General features: G+C 48.0%; 3 protein-coding genes across 4 annotated transcripts; 2 read left to right on the plus strand and 1 right to left on the minus strand.

Annotated features, from left to right (window-relative positions):
* Positions 1 to 458: 458 nt before the first annotated feature.
* Positions 459 to 2,847, plus strand: LOC112882760 (exocyst complex component EXO70B1-like). Its single transcript, XM_025947893.1, has one exon. The coding sequence runs from the start codon at positions 617 to 619 to the stop codon at positions 2,501 to 2,503; it is 1,887 nt and encodes a 628-aa protein (XP_025803678.1). The 5' UTR covers positions 459 to 616; the 3' UTR covers positions 2,504 to 2,847.
* Positions 2,848 to 5,815: 2,968 nt separating this feature from the next.
* Positions 5,816 to 9,221, minus strand: LOC112879615 (transmembrane protein 87B-like). The gene is made up of 5 exons (XM_025943955.1): positions 8,885 to 9,221; positions 7,147 to 8,077; positions 6,872 to 6,967; positions 6,525 to 6,661; positions 5,816 to 6,409 (listed from the first exon to the last, which is right to left on the minus strand). Exons 1-5 carry the CDS (start codon positions 9,100 to 9,102, stop codon positions 6,229 to 6,231), a joined length of 1,563 nt encoding a protein of 520 aa, XP_025799740.1. The 5' UTR covers positions 9,103 to 9,221; the 3' UTR covers positions 5,816 to 6,228.
* Positions 9,222 to 10,371: 1,150 nt separating this feature from the next.
* Positions 10,372 to 12,386, plus strand: LOC112882227. Of its 2 annotated transcripts, none has more exons than XM_025947237.1 (2): positions 10,372 to 10,875; positions 12,266 to 12,386. In XM_025947237.1, the coding sequence occupies exons 1-2, from the start codon at positions 10,449 to 10,451 to the stop codon at positions 12,280 to 12,282; spliced, it is 444 nt and encodes a 147-aa protein (XP_025803022.1). In that variant the 5' UTR covers positions 10,372 to 10,448; the 3' UTR covers positions 12,283 to 12,386. The 2 variants fall into 2 exon arrangements, with proteins under 2 accessions (XP_025803022.1, XP_025803021.1); XM_025947236.1 differs by lacking the exon at positions 12,266 to 12,386 and adding an exon at positions 11,434 to 11,670.
* The last annotated feature ends 3,063 nt before the right edge of the window (positions 12,387 to 15,449 follow it).

The following is a 15,449-nucleotide window of genomic DNA, read 5'->3' on the forward strand; positions in this document are numbered from 1 at the left end:
TTCCGTAAAAAGATACTCGTAACTCTACGCTAAAATACATATCAAAGTTGTTAAAGTTGGCGTACTGCGCATCACTATACTAAAATAGGCGCAATAGGCCCGCCTCCGCAGCGTTGTCCAACATTCTCGAATTAATTTTGCGGCTTCCGTAGAAAATATCCGTCGGAAGTAGTTGAATTCTGTTCGATTAGCGTAGTGTTTGGCGCAATAACGTTGCAGAATGCGCCAAAAAATTGCTGCACCAAACCAATCTATCTAAACAAATAGCGTGGCTAGATTCTGTTCGGTATGACAATTAGCGCATAGCGTGATGCGTATAGCCTTAGCTTTGCTAACGCAATGGGAGCGCAAACAGAGGAAGCCAAGTCGCCGCGATGAGCGAGGCGATTAGGTATAAATATTAGCGGGATCAGCAGACAGGACAGCGCCCTCCTCTCCATCGCGTCGCCGCCGCTGATTGCTGCCTAGCCTAGGACTTAGCTTTCGCCGTGCCACACTGCTCTTCGCGGGCTCCGCCTCGGTCGAAAGCCCGAGCGCGATCGGGGGCCGCCGCGCGCTGCTGTAGCGTAGATTGGGAGGAAGGGGGGAGCAAGCGGGCGGTAGGAGCCGAGGCGGCATGGAGGCATCCGCCGCGGCGGAGCTGGAGGCCGCGGAGAGGGTGGTCATGCGGTGGGGCTCCACGGCGGCGTCCCCGGGCGGCGGGGCCGGGGACGAGCATGCGATGCTGTTCGGCGGCGCCGGCGACCGCGTGGAGGCGGAGCGGTTCCTCCAGGCGGTGGACGACATTCGCCGCCTGGCGCCGCCGTCGGCGGCGGGCTACGCCTGCGCCTCGGTCCAGGTGGCGATGGCGCGGCTCGAGGACGAGCTCCGCCACGTGCTCGCGGCGCGCGCGCTCGACCTCGAGATCGAGGCGCTTGCTGGCCTCAGCTCGCTCACCCCGTCCGGCGGCCGGCGGAACTCCGATGCCACGCGGGCGGCGGCGGAGGAGGACGACGACGACGACGGCAGCGGCTCCGTGTCGTCCTCCGTCGGCCGCCGCCGCACCTACCGCTCACTGCTGAGCATCCGCGAGGTCGACCTGTACCCCGCGGACGCCATCTCCGACCTCCACGCCATCGTCTCCTGCATGTCCGAGGCGGGGTACGGCCGCGAGTGCGTCCAGGTGTATGCCTCCGTCCGCAAGCCGGCCGTCGACTCCGCCCTCCGCCGCCTCGGCGTCGAGAAGCTCAGCATCGGCGACGTCCAGCAGCTCGAGGGGGACGCCCTCGAGGCGAAGGTCCGCCGCTGGATCCGCGCCGCCCGCGCCGCCGTCCCCGTCTTCGCCAGCGAGCGCCGCCTCTGCTTCAACATCTTCCGCGACCTCCCGCTGTGCGATTCCGCCGCCGCCGCCACCGCCACCGCGGCTGTCGCCACCCACGACGCGCCTTTCACCGAGGCCGTCAAGGGCGCGGCGCTGCAGCTCTTCGGCTTCGCCGAGGCCATCAGCATCGGGCGCCGCTCCCCCGAGAAGCTGTTCAAGATCATCGACCTGCACGACGCGCTCTCCGACATGTTGCCTGACATCTCTGACATCTTTGCGGCCTCCAAGGCCGCCAAGTCCATATACGTGCAGGCTGCCGAGATCAGGTCGCCGCTGGCCGACGCCGTGCGCGGGATACTCTCCGAGTTCGAGAACGCCGTGCTCCGCGACCCCTCCAAGACTCCGGTGCCGGGCGGCACCATCCACCCGCTCACTCGCTACGTGATGAACTACAGCAGCCTCATCTCGGACTACAAGACCACGCTCTCCGAGCTCATCATCTCGCGACCATCAGCTACCTCCCGAATTTTCGCTGAGGGCAATGAGGCCGCACCGGCCTTCCCCGATCTCGACCTGCCCGACCCTGACAGTCAGCTGCCCCTTGCCGCTCACCTCGTCTGGATCATTGCTGTTCTTGAGCACAACCTTGAGAGCAAGGCGTTACTCTACAAGGATGCAGCACTGTACCACTTGTTCCTCATGAACAACGTGCATTACATCGTGCACAAGGTGAAGGATTCAGCTGAGCTCCGGGGGCTGATTGGGGATGAGTACTTGAAGCGGCTCACGGGGAAGTTCCGGCTGGCAGCCACAAGCTACCAGCGAATCGCATGGCTGAAGATTCTGAACTGTCTCAGAGATGAGGGCCTCCATGCCAGTGGTGGCTTCTCGTCCGGGGTATCGAAATCTGCACTGCGGGAGCGATTCAAGGCTTTCAATAGCGCATTCGAGGCGGCACACAAGATCGAGTCCGCCTGGTATGTGCCGGACACACAGCTGAGAGAAGAGCTTAGGATCTCGATTTCGGAGAAGCTGCTCCCAGCGTATCGTTCCTTCCTTGGCAGGTTCCGCCATCACATAGAGAATGGCAGGCACCCAGAGATGTACATCAAGTATTCGGTTGAGGATCTTGAGATAGCAATGGAAGATTTCTTCGAGGGGGCTCCATCATCGCCGCATAACCGGAGGAGATCTCATGGATGAAAGCGATGGCTTCAAAAGGCTGGGTGTTCGTGCCTTGTATTCTTTAATTCTTTTGGGGGAAGGCCAACAGGTGCAGTCGGGTCTTCTGTTTTGTTCTTCTGAGACTCAAGGCTATAGTTGGTGGTGATGATTTCTTCGATTAGAGGTAATCTGAAGCGGGATCAGGATCTTGACAAAGCTGCCAAAAGTCCCGTTTCTTCTTCCACTGTAAGCGAGCTGCTTGTTCATTTGTTACAATATGCTCTTTCATTTTTTTTTTGCGAGGAGCATGTTCATATAGGAATGTTCTTTCAGTCATGTAACATAGTTGTAACCTGTAACTTAATTGTTTGACATGTACAGTATCTGAGTATTTCATCATCTTTTTGGTGGTCCGCATGTATCTGAAGAATGCTGCTTGATAGATGAAATTGTGTTGGGGTTACGCATATATAAGATTATGTAATTCCTACCATCTTTTATGGCCTTGAAATACATGTTTGGAGCATCTTCTTCATTATATCTATTTATGGTCATAACAGCGAATCGTAAGGTCATGCAATACCGTATCTTTTCTGGCTTTGAAATATTTGTTTGGAGGATCCTCTTTGTTATATCTCTTTACGGTCATAACAGCAAATCAGGGTGCACTACAACTTCAGTCAGTATAGAACTACAATAATACCTATAATCAAAGTTACAGTTGCATTTTCCATGCAAGCATTCTACTTGACTGAAAATAAGCAGGATGCCCTCTCCATTTCTCTCGAGTAATGAGAGCCAAATTTTAGAATTTACTCCTTTTATCATCTTTTTTTCTTATTTAGGGACTATGGACTACTGCCGTGCCTTGGATCGCACATGTTCTTTTATACATAATTAGGTATAGATATCAATCAATCTAGGGTGATATTGTTATGCATAATCGGTAAATACTCCTTCCTCGCAGCGTGAAGTATGTCGATGGCCTTCTTTCAATTAGTGTGAACTAGTCAGTGCATGACAAGTTATTCTTAGATTTTTAGAAGAAGATTTAAGTGAGTGCTTTAATGTATGTCACTGGAAGTAAGTAGTGATCCACTTTCCTCTCCTTGTCCTCCGATCTCTCATTGATACGGCCCAATAAATGCATGCTTACCTTAACTATAGCCTTTTCATTTGTACTCGTCCCCTCTCTCCTACTTCTGCTCCCAAGGATCTATACCTCCAATACCATAGTCATCAAAGAGGCATCCCTGATGGTGTACATTGTTTCCTAGGCATGCATGTTAAACACTACCTGCAGCTTGCTATGGATAGGCATGCATGTTAAGCATCAATTAATTTCTTGGTTAATCTGTTCTAGATCGCATCAACACTCCACCGTGATTGCATCGTATACCGTTCCTTCTCTCACAAATTTTCAGAAATTATCGGCCATCAACTAACCACAATGCTACTACATCGTCTCGGTGCTTCTTGTCGTCGACTTCCATGTCCATAATTTCCCTACGCTAGTTATGCTTCCTCTTTCTAAAGCCAAACGTTTCAGGTCCAGCCCGAGGCTGCTAGGCATTGGCCCGTCCACATCTGCTATAGGGCCAGGCTTGGTTAGAGGAAACCAGGCCCGGAACAGTTTCATTTAATTATCTCTTAGCTAAAAATAATAACTGGAAGCCCGAGCCGATTCGAAAAATGGGAAGCCCGAGCTTGGTTAGAGGCAGTCTTTAGTATACTCTTCTCCTTTTCTGGTTAGCATGGGACGTTGTGCTACAGTGACAAAGACAGATTTGGATGTTGATCTTTAGTAGCTTCCATTGCCGATGAAGATTATTGATGTTGCGCTTCAAATGTTGTTGATCTTTGAGGGGGTCTGCCCACGGCCATGCTAGAGCTTGTGCTTGTCAGCATCCGACCATGGTTACGCTAGAGTCTGTACTTGTCAGCGCGTTGAGAAGATGCGCACTACCGTCACTCTCATATGACGGGGCAAGATTGATGGATGTGTTTCCTATCTTATTATAGTTATGCTTGTTCTCTTAAATGATTGTTCCCGTTAACCTTTTCTCATCCCTTTTAACTTTTTTTTCTCTCTTCTTCAACTTTTCAACATACAACAACTTATGTACTCGCTTGGTCCGTGCTTTTCTTACGAGTCGCTGGATCCAGAAAGAGTAGTGTACAGGGGCAGCATAGAACAACCACTTTCATCCGTCCAAAAAAACATAACGCTTATCGCTCCCAGCATTTACCTGCTAGACGTGCAAAAACATACACGTAGCCGCTGACTCATTCTCGGACCCATTGCGGGTGATTCTAACTGAGTGATTGATTCTGCTCAACCATGTTCTGCAGGTACTGTTGTTGCCCTGATGTTGGTACTTGCTTTGCTCCTCGATTGGGGAAGAATGCCAGCTCGCAGCAGATGTGCTGCTGATCAACTCAAGCATGATTAGCCTGGCCCAGGCGACAGGCATCGCGTGGCATGGCAAGTGCACACGAGCCTGGAGGAAGACTGGAAGAGGCAGCGGGAAGACAGCGACGAGGCGTGCCCGTGTCTGCCGGTGCCAGCCGCGCCCGTGAGCGGCGCCGTGCGGCTCGTGAACCGGCTAGGCGGAGCGAGGGGTCGCGTCTCGCCGGCCACTGCTTTGGCACATCCCCCAGCGGCGAACGGTTAGTGGTCGCCTGCCTGGTCGGGCGGCTCGGCTGCGGCCACGGCGGCGGCGGCGGCGGCGGCGGCCGGCCGTCCAGGACTCCAGGTGATGGGTCTCGGCTTCAGTTGGTGTTGGGTGCCGGCTGACGAGGGAGGGGGAGCCATGTGGATGTTGGCATGTTGGAGCACTGACATTCTCGAGAGACCAGGAACCATTCCTCGGATGACAATGCGCATGAAGGAATCGTGCAGGTTCCCTTGGCTGGTCGAATGCTTGTCGGACGGAGACAGGAAGAAGGGAAACAATGACCATTGGTTTGACTATGGTTTTGTTAACCGATCATGGGCTCGTGGCTGACCAAACAAGGTAAAAGTTATAGTCAGGTGTATTCCCAACAGGCCTAAAACGTCGTTCGTTTGGATCGAAGTGATCCATCCATCAACCAATTGGATCCCCTGTGACATCACACCTCGAGAAGCCAGAAGCTACATGGTGTATATGTAAATCATTAGATATATACAATCGTATCAGTTTACCAAGGTTCAGCGGACCTTGCTAGTTTGCAACACAGAAATTTTGCTAGCACTACATTTTATCACTTAGAACACCATCCCAAAAGAGCTCTTCAATACTTATATGCTTAAAGTCTGAATCAGATAGTTGAATTGCTGCTTTTGACCCATGATCTGACTTGATAACATTTGATCACAAAAACATACTGAAACATTACTTAATCAAGTGAAATTCTAACAAAGATCCAGTAAAATAGTTTATCCTCTAACATACATAGCATAGGCCGAGTTCACGTGAACCAGCACTATGATGTCTATAATATAAATATTATACAGCATAAACCCTTCATAATGCCACAGACTAATTGTTCCTATCATGTATCATCATTCAGACTATGATGATAACAGCATGACTGGCCGTGCAATAAGCCAATAAGCTATTGTGGAAATGAATCAAGTAAAGAAATAACCTCAAGTGAAGTATTTCATTAACTAGAATTAACAAGGCCAATCCTCTGCTAAACACCAAAATTGCTCCATTGTCCACTTCAATGGATCACGTCTTTGCATATTCCCTCCCCCGATCGAATGACAATAAGTTCTACTCCCTTTTGTTTTCCTCGTCATCCCCATCAAAAGATGTTTCGGTATTCACATTCTTTGTTGCTTTGTCATCTGGTGTAGAAGATAAACTCCATCCATTTTTGGAAGCACTGGGCGCTGGCCTAATTAATGATAGATTGTCCTTCCGGTCGAAGAATTCGCTTGCATCATAAGCAAATCTGAGATGGAAAAACAAGGAGCTGTAAATTTTTCCATTTGTAACAGGAAATTCTCATGAGATGGCACAACCAAAACATCATCCAGCTGAAAGTTACAAAAGGATTAGGACTATACCTCATTGAGTTCTGCGAAGGTGCCCACAGGTAGCAAATTACACAAAGAAGCGAGAAAGACAAAACATGCCAGAATGCAGGAATAATCCATGCGTATTGCCATCGTTCATTGAATACATCTGTTGATTTGAAGTAAATCTGCAGAAAATAAAGTGTTACGGCATCAATTAATTATGAAACAGATGCATAACCAAGTTGCAAACAAAAGAACCCGAACAAGGCAAAATGGCCAGATTCTTAAAAGTACAAAGTTACACTCCTGCTGCAACTAATCTAATTATTTGAGATGCAGAAATGTCCCTTGATAATCCTAGATTTAAAGTATGGTTTTGACATGAATAAGCATACCTCATAGCCAATCCAGCCAACAGACACCAGAACAGACACAATCAGTGCAATTGCGAATTTCCTATAAATCTCAAGTTTGGTCATCAGCCTTCTTGCCTATCATCCAGAGACAAAAGATTAGGAATGATTAGTGTGTTGTATACATAAGCCAGTGCCTCTTAAGTTGGGGGTGGGGGGGGGGGGGGGAGATAATGCAAGCACAAAGGATAATGGGCTAGAACTGAACTGATACTGCAGGAGAACGAATAAAGGATATGAAGAAGAGGTTTACTCACCTGAAGTTTACCAATGGTTTTAGCTAGAGAAATGAATATCCAAACAACAAATGCGGCATCTAAAATGGCCACTGGATAAACCAAGAAAAGCCGAGCTTTTCCTGATAGATCATTCACAGCACCAAGATTTTCTACCAACTCAAGAGTTTCTGTTGCTAGAAAGAATGTTCCTCCAAGCATGACCACTTTGGATGTCAGGCCACCCAAAGTAGGCGTGACAACTCCATATCCCATTGAGACAATGAGAACAATAACTTCAGCAGCTGTTCTCTTAACAGTTCCAAACGTGACAGCCCAAAACGTGATGCCCTTTGGCCGAATTCCAGTCTCATTGAACTCAGCATACTCAAAATACCACAATGCCATCTCCAACATGCCCAGTGTAATCACGAGAGTAATACAGTTTTGAAGTGGAAGAACCTCTCTCCAAGACTTCATGTACTGATAGAACCAATAGATCCCAAGTACAACAAACGCAAAAGACATCAGTCCAAAAAAGTTCTTAAGAGGTGCCATCCGACCTGGAAGGTACCCAGTAGGATTTTTCCAAATGGTTTTCCCCTCAATCTCCAAACCAGCAAGTGAAGGATCACAGTGTATAAAGTACATATTGTACATCCCAGTTTTGGTTATCGGAATGGTCCTTGACGGTAGCGTTGCAATCAGATCACTTCCATCAAATGATGCAACAAACAATTTTGGCCAACCAGGATTTACCTGGGATGGGCGGTAGATGACAGAACCTTCTATGCAAGCTCCTAACTTTGCAAGATCTGAGGTACAGCAAATAGCTTTCTGACCTCCATAAGCTGATCCACCAATCATTTCACGGTCTTCTATCTCGAAAACAAGTACCTGAACCTTAGCTGAACTGGTCTCCTTCACAGAATCAACAGCATCCTCTGGTCTCCTAAAAGTAATCTTGTCAAACCTGAAAAGCAGTAGAAATTTGAAGGTCAAATCTCTGGAGCCTATCCAATTATACAGAAGTGAGAAAGTGCAACTTGATTCATTCAGTCAAAGTAACAAAGGAAAAAAAACACATAACTACTGCATTTGCATGTGCACATTTCTGCACAACAGTGGCTAACATGGTTGCCCTGGTGCTTGCAAGGAAGGGTTTTCGAGATGATAAGTAACATACTTGTATGTAAAACTCAAGGAAATGAAAAGTGCACAGCATCTTGAAAGTAATCAGCACAATAACTGTTGACTGCAGAACCGTGATTCCATGGAGAAAATGTAACTTCTTTAATCTTCAGTTCATTAAATGCATCTGCAGTTTTTACAAGTACAGAACGCAGGCTTGCAGCTGCAGAGGTTGCCCCTCACCAATGCCACCCTACATTATGTTTAACCTGAAGAACTAACAAAAAGCTTACTTTTGCAAACCGATGAGGTTTAGTCTGTTTAGCTCAATTCTTGCTTCCCACTAAGCAAAGTCCAGCATCAGGGCAATGCACATCTCGGATACCTTCCAGCCGCCACCGACACAGCACTTCTTGCACACCATGACACCAACGCGCAAGATTACTTAATTCCCACAAAACCCCTACCCATCGAAGTGTCCCACAAAACTGAATGCTCGACTTCCAGTCGGCACTCGGCAGGATCCAAGATCCGCTTGGCCGCCGGCATCCGCCCCCCGCTCTACCCACCCATTGTCTTGCAGACGCACGCATTGAACCAAATTAGCGAACAGAGAGCGAACCGGAACGGCTGCTATTTAGCACATTACCGGATGAAGGAGTCGGCCACCGCGGCGGCGTCCTCATCGTCATTGGCGGTGGCGGTGGCGTTGGCGGGGGAGGCCGCGTAGAGGCCCTCGCTGCCGGCGTGGAGGATGAAGGCGTTACCCTTGTTAGCGAAGCCGAGGCCGCGGTACTCGTGCACGGACGCCTCCCCCGGGCGGAGGAGGAGCGCGAGGGCGACGGCGAGGAGGAAGCGGACGGCCATGGGGTCGAGCTGGTGAGGCTGGATCTGGTGTGGAGCGGAGTGGGAGAGCAGCGCCTCCCCGGCTGAGCTCGGCGGGGGCAAAACCGGAAGAATAGCCAAAGAAGCTGTCGCCGTGTGGCCCCCGCGGCCGTCGGTAGGAAAATGTGGGGGAGGAGGAGGGTGTGCTTTGGTCGGCCGGCCCAGACCAGGTTCTTGTTTGGTGTTCAAAGCTTCAAGGGTCAATGGCATCTGGCAAACCAGCACTGAAAGCACCCTAAAAAAAACCCAGCACTGAAAGCAGGAGGATTTAGTTAAAAAAAAAGCAGGTTAGACTATGGCTCTCTACTGTAGGGTCTTGGGGACTGTTTTCAGGTACAGAATTTGTGCAGGAAGGAGCAAGATAGGTACTAGGATGTGTCAATTTGTTCTTTCTAAGGAATTATAAAATGTCCAATTTGTCTTCTTGAGTAGAACTGACTCGAATTGTTTACAGAGCATAAACTTTAAATATGGCACTAATTTAAGAAATAATGAGGATTAGGCCCTTTTGTGTTGATAGTATGGCATGTTGACTCTCCGTTTAAACTCATCTTTGAAATCAAAATGCTTATTTAACATTGAATCAGTTTTATTAAATCAACCATGAAATATATCTTATCATTGTATTTACTTGGTATTGTAGATGTTAGTGTGGTTTTCTATAAACAGGATAAAATCAGAGAAGTTTGACGACTTGGAACAAAACTAAAACGACATAGTACACTTCAAAATAGGATGAATAGCTTATAAACTTCCACACCAGTATGTATTTTGTTCTTATAAGTTATAACTACAAATGATACATTTTGTGAGAAAATAATGATTTTGCACAGCTTTGAGAATCTGGTCGAAATAATTTACACTTTGCATTACTGAACATCCGGAGTAGATGATAATGAATATAGGAGGACTATGATTCCTTGTATTAAGAAGAAAAAGACTCATCGATCAATAAAAGTGAATGTCTTACAAAAAATGGCTGCAGACAAATTTGCAGTGAGAAGGGAACCTTCAACTAGGGAACTATATAGGATGTGGTTCCTGTACGAGCTAAGGCTGTCTCCAGCGAGACCCGGTAAACGGTTCGCTACCGTATTATCGGGGGACACTGTAGCAAGCGGGCGCTCCAGCGGCATTCTCCAAATCGTGCGGTAAAATGGGGGAGGGCGACTGCGTCCCGCACAGAGGGAGTCACCAGCGCCGTCCTCCATTCGCCTCGCCCTCCACCGCATCTCCGCCAGCGCCTTCCGCGTGGCCGCGGGAAGAAATTGCCGGGGAGGGGAAAGCGACGGCCGCCGTTGGGTCGCCGGTGGGGGAGGGCCTAGCGGATGCGGCGGGCCGTGGGCGAGCAGATCTGGAAGAGGGGCGGCGGGGCCAGATCGGCGGGACGCGCAGGAGCGGCGGACGCGGCTCGGTCGGCAGCGGCCTTGCGCTCGAGGGCCGCCGGGGGGCGTCTGGGGCCTGCGCACGGGGAGAAGGAAGTCCCGGCCGGCGTCCTCCATCCCCTTCTGCGCGGGCGCAGGAGGAAGCAGCCGAGCGGAGTCCCCGGCGCGCGGCGGATCTGGAGGACTGCGGCAGTTCGTCCTTCGGGGCCGGCCGAGGGGAAGGCGAGAGTGACTCTCGGCCGTCATCTGCAAAGGGAGGGGGCAGCGGCGAAGGGAGACGAAAGAGGCGGCGGTCAGCACGCGCTCGACGGCGGTTCATCTCCAGATCCGCCGACATCCCGTCTTCCTCGAAGCGGCGCCGGAGGGGAAGGTATGCTGTTCGATTTCGTTGTTTAGTTATTGACTCGAGCAAGCTGCCGGTAGGTTGCTAGCTGCTCGGTATTCAAATCGCCGCCGGCCACCGCGGTCGCGGCTGCGGGTAAGATCTGGGTGATTCGGGGGTTCTCGGTGCGGGATTGGAAGAGTGGAGGCACGCGGCTCTCAGCTGCTTGGGGTTGCTGGTGTGCACGGTAGGCTAGGTGGCGGATTTCAAGAACGATTTGAGCCGTGTTTGTTTCTAGAGATAGAACAGAAGATTTGCAACTGAAGCTGGAATTGGCAAACTTGGTTTGTAGATTAAAGTAGCTGTTATTGTAATAGTGTTGATGATAATGGGAATTTAAGTTACCTTTCACTTTGTGCTACCATGTTCTGCATCTGCTAAGTAGCATGTTATGCTTCTGTATGAAGATCCATACAGAAGATTCATTTTGGTCATTTTTTTAGCAATAGTTCAACTGACATTAATGGGTAAAATATTGGTAGTTGAGATTGAGCGATTTGTTGTTGGCTTTGACATTCCTGACATTTGCTGAGTGATCATGTGCAGGTTCTTTTGTGCATTTGACCCAAGGTTGAGCAACATCCTTCCTGCCATGATATTTGTGATGGCTGTAATTTCAGTTATACACACATGATCTAATCGAAAATGCGTTGACTTTTTATACTGCTAGTTACCTGATTGTTTGCTGTTCAAGTAGGAATTTATGTCATAGGTTTTCTGATCGTTTGTTTGTTGGAGTAGTATTTATTTTGAAAAGGATGAGCAGTTGGTTCGACACTGTACCGTTACCTGATGAGGTTCTGATGATTGAGTTATCTAGCATTCCTTTCCCTTTCAGTTAAGCAATTTTACTATTATGTAATAGCATTTTTTACGTAATGGTTAAGCTGATTCTTTACTATGCATTAGCAATTTAGCAGTTGTATCTAGGCACTCTTTTAACAATACTTGTGTTGAGCTTGTTCTATCTTATAGTTTTGCTGTCTTTTTTATGTATTCAGCCTAAAGGTAGGTAGGGATCATGCAATAATATTGTTCTAGATAGACAATAATATGGTGAAAGAATAGCCATCCTTTAGCCACTTAGCACTTGTCTTGGATCTTTTGGAACTGCATTAGCCAACATAGCACTTCCTTGTCATCAGTCCTGAAGTCATAGCCATCCTTTAACAACAGTTCCTTGTTTGCACCACTTACCTTATGCAAATTTTTGCAAAAACGAGAATTCAGTATGTAATAATATGGCTATGGGTCATACACTTATATTGTAATGATTAAGCACAACAATCTATTTACATAGCCAATTTCAACTGAACATTAACCATATATCTCGTTTGTACTGTAAGTCACACAACTTTTTGTGCTTTGTGATTTGTAGGGTCATGGACCGCGTGACCAATTACGCCATGCAAGGATGCAGCAACAATGACGAGAGAGAGGAGGTTGAAGCTGCTGCCAATGCTGCCTCTAGGCAGCATTGGATGGGATCCTTCCACCCATACGGAATGCCACCACCAGTACCTCCTTATTTTTACCCTGGTCCACCAACCATGCCGCCTCCAGCAGGACCCCCAATGCAGCAGGTCAGTGAAGGTCCGAGGGTCCGAGGGGGCGACCCCGATGCTGGGAAAAGTGGTCCGAAGGTTAAGCTTCCAAATTTCAATCCCGAAGAAGACGTGAACCTGACAAAGTGGTGGATAAACATAAGTACTGACCCGGTTGTCAACACCGGGCAGCGGAAAGAAGGGTTTTGGTTACGGATCATGAAAGGGTACAACTCATCTCGAGGGGTTTACCCGGAGAGATCGCAGAAGTCGCTCACAACTCGTTGGGACTACATCAAAGAGTGCTGCACCAAGTTTTCCGAGTTCTACAATGGCGTCCTGCGTTTGAATCCCAGCGGCATGTCGGACGCGGACAAGGTACTTGACCTGCTTCTCAACTTCTGTACGTTTGCATTCATGGACAACATGGACCTGGATTTCACTTATATACAGATATGCAAATTATACAATTGATACACCTCATTTTTGTCTATTCTGAGCTTGTTCAGACGACGGAGGCAATGGCTCGGTATGCTGCGGCATTGCAGAAGCCTTTCACCTAGATGCACTCCTGGAAGTTATTGAAGGATGAGCCAAAGTGGGAGGCGTGCATTGGGTCTCACTCCAAGGTACATGTGCTCGACGACGACTCCTCCGATGCAGCAGAAAATGGTGCCAACGGAGTGGGCGGTCCTGCCGAGTCTGATCCCCCGGCCTCCAGCGGGTGCAAGAGGCCGGCTGGGAGGGATACCACTAAAGCAGCGAGCAAAAAGGCCGCCATATCGTCGTCCTCGTCGGAATACATTTCACAAATGAATGATATGTGGGGCAACAAGCTGTCATTAATAAAGGAGACTCAGGCTGAGATGGCCACCCACCACGCCACGATGTGTGTGCTGCAGGAGAAGAAGATCAATACGGACAGGGAGCTGCAGGAGAAGAAGATGTTTGCGGAAAGGGAGCTGGAGGAACGTCGTCTGGCGCAGGAGGATCGTCGGCTGGCACTGGAGACGAGTCGGCTGGAGATGGAGAAGAATTACAGGGACAGTCGGGCCGCCAAGGAAGAACGCGCGGAGGAAGAACGTATTCTTAGTATAGATCTCGACAGGTGCTCGCCAGCGCTACGACTGTTCTACCAGCGACAGCAGGAGCAGATCCTTGCGAAGTACTCGTTGCCTCCTCCCTGACTGGTATCGGCCTTACCAACTGATGTTGTCTGTATTATTTGAGAACTTTGTGTACGATTGCGGAACATTGCGTGTATTCCTTATCTTAGAACTATCGTTTCATGTTTGAGAACTTGAAGTGCTGGGTGTTGTATGAGCAGCGAGAGATGTTGTTACATGTTTGAGAACTTTTAGTGCTGAGTGTTGTATGATCTGCCACAATTATTGTTTAAATGAACTGTGTGTTGGACTCCATTTAGTTTGATGGAAATTATTGCTCTCTGCATCAGCAAATCGATGGTTGTTGCTGCTGGCAAATAGATAGAATGTGTATGTGATTCACTAGTTGTTTAGATTGCATTTACAATACTTAGTAGGCAAGCTAATGGTGGTCATTCAGGTGGCTGCACATATCCTCCAAGATCTTTCACTATTTTTTGGAGGATTATTTTAGATCTTCTATTTTTCTTCAGAAGAACGAATGGTCATTGCTGATTGATTATCTCATAAATCTAGTTACCTGGTAGCTAGGATTGTAGGAGCATGGATTTTTGCTATACGCAGCTACCTTTCCTAGTAAATTTGTACCTGTATGGAATTGATATAGTAGCCTTCTGAAGTGATGTGGCTATTCTTTTTTGACATGTGTGATTGATATATAGATGCCCATCCGAGAGGCATGCCATGTTGCTGTTCAGAGAAGCGACCCTAGCAACAAGAAGCAATGGAAGCATACACAGGCTAGACAACTAGCAAATGGAGGAGCAGTACCAGTGTTACAAATTGTTGCTCTCTGCATCAGCTGTGAACCGGGTGAAGCTGTGAGCTCATTCATACCGGAAGCAGTAAACCGGGCGAAGCAGCAAGAGAACACATCAGATTGACGAGACTTTTTTAGTGGTAAATTGGTCAAAGACGACGAAGAACAGGTGACCCTGCCTTGTTTCAGAGAGTTACCCAAACAAAGTCCACTCCCATATACAGTTGTACCCCTCATGCAGCAGCAGCGGCAGCGCAGCATGAGCAATTGCCAATACCAAACTTCAGTCTCGATGCACAAACGCTGTGAGTCGTGTAACACCGCAAATTTAGCGTTTCAAAACATGAGCAAAAATGGTTACATTAACTGATTGGCCACACATAATAGTAGCACTTGCACGTTGTTACACAAATTCAAACGCGAATGGATTATGGCGATGAAATAGTGACACAACAGAAAATGAATCATATATGTAAGGAACTAAGCATATGCTAACAGAACAGACAATGATTCATATATGTATGCATATGCAGCACTTCACTTGGAAATGGAACACTAGAAGTGTTGACTGCTTCATAATTTTTCAAGGCAAGCGAAGTTCAACTGAACTAAAATTTGGTTGGATTAACACGGTGCATTCAGGATTTCATTGCTCAAGTATTGTCTGATCATACTCAGCAACTTCTAGGCGACTGGCTGAAGAAAAATAGAAGAGGACATGTAGCAATCACATAACCGAAGGGGTATGCCACAAAGCCAACTTCCATCTGATGTTAACCAGACACTTCCTTCTTGATTTATCAGAAGACCTTCACTAGCAGCTTGAGTTTTTTGATGCACTTGAAACAGCAGAGCTTGGACCCTCTCCTGTAGAGGCCACTCTCGGTACTGCACAAATTTTTTTTAAAAAAAATCAGCTAATGGAAGAACAGTGTACACTCAGTCAATATGTGTTACAGACCAGCCATATGGACCAAAATAATTGCTGCAAATGAGCACCAAACATAACTTATTATCTTGGAAATAGCAATGCCTGACTTTATAATGATAACATTACATTTTTTGGGTGGCAAACTCTGAAATTATGAGGCA

Source organism: Panicum hallii, chromosome 2, assembly GCF_002211085.1.
Source record: "Panicum hallii strain FIL2 chromosome 2, PHallii_v3.1, whole genome shotgun sequence".
NCBI classification, from domain to species: domain Eukaryota; kingdom Viridiplantae; phylum Streptophyta; class Magnoliopsida; order Poales; family Poaceae; genus Panicum; species Panicum hallii.

What these genes read in the sequence shown, in the direction of transcription:
- LOC112882760 (XM_025947893.1), top strand. Translation starts at nt 617, where the DNA reads ATGGAGGCATCCGCCGCGGCGGAGCTGGAGGCCGCGGAGAGGGTGGTC.
- LOC112879615 (XM_025943955.1), bottom strand. Translation starts at nt 9,102, where the DNA reads ATGGCCGTCCGCTTCCTCCTCGCCGTCGCCCTCGCGCTCCTCCTCCGC. An exon ending in AAACCATTGGTAAACTTCAG is followed by an intron (nt 6,968 to 7,146) that starts GTGAGTAAACCT and finishes TCTGGATGATAG; the next exon opens with GCAAGAAGGCTGATGACCAA. An exon ending in CCTTCGCAGAACTCAATGAG is followed by an intron (nt 6,410 to 6,524) that starts GTATAGTCCTAA and finishes TTTCCATCTCAG; the next exon opens with ATTTGCTTATGATGCAAGCG.
- LOC112882227 (XM_025947236.1), top strand. Translation starts at nt 10,449, where the DNA reads ATGCGGCGGGCCGTGGGCGAGCAGATCTGGAAGAGGGGCGGCGGGGCC. An exon ending in AAGCGGCGCCGGAGGGGAAG is followed by an intron (nt 10,876 to 11,433) that starts GTATGCTGTTCG and finishes GATCATGTGCAG; the next exon opens with GTTCTTTTGTGCATTTGACC.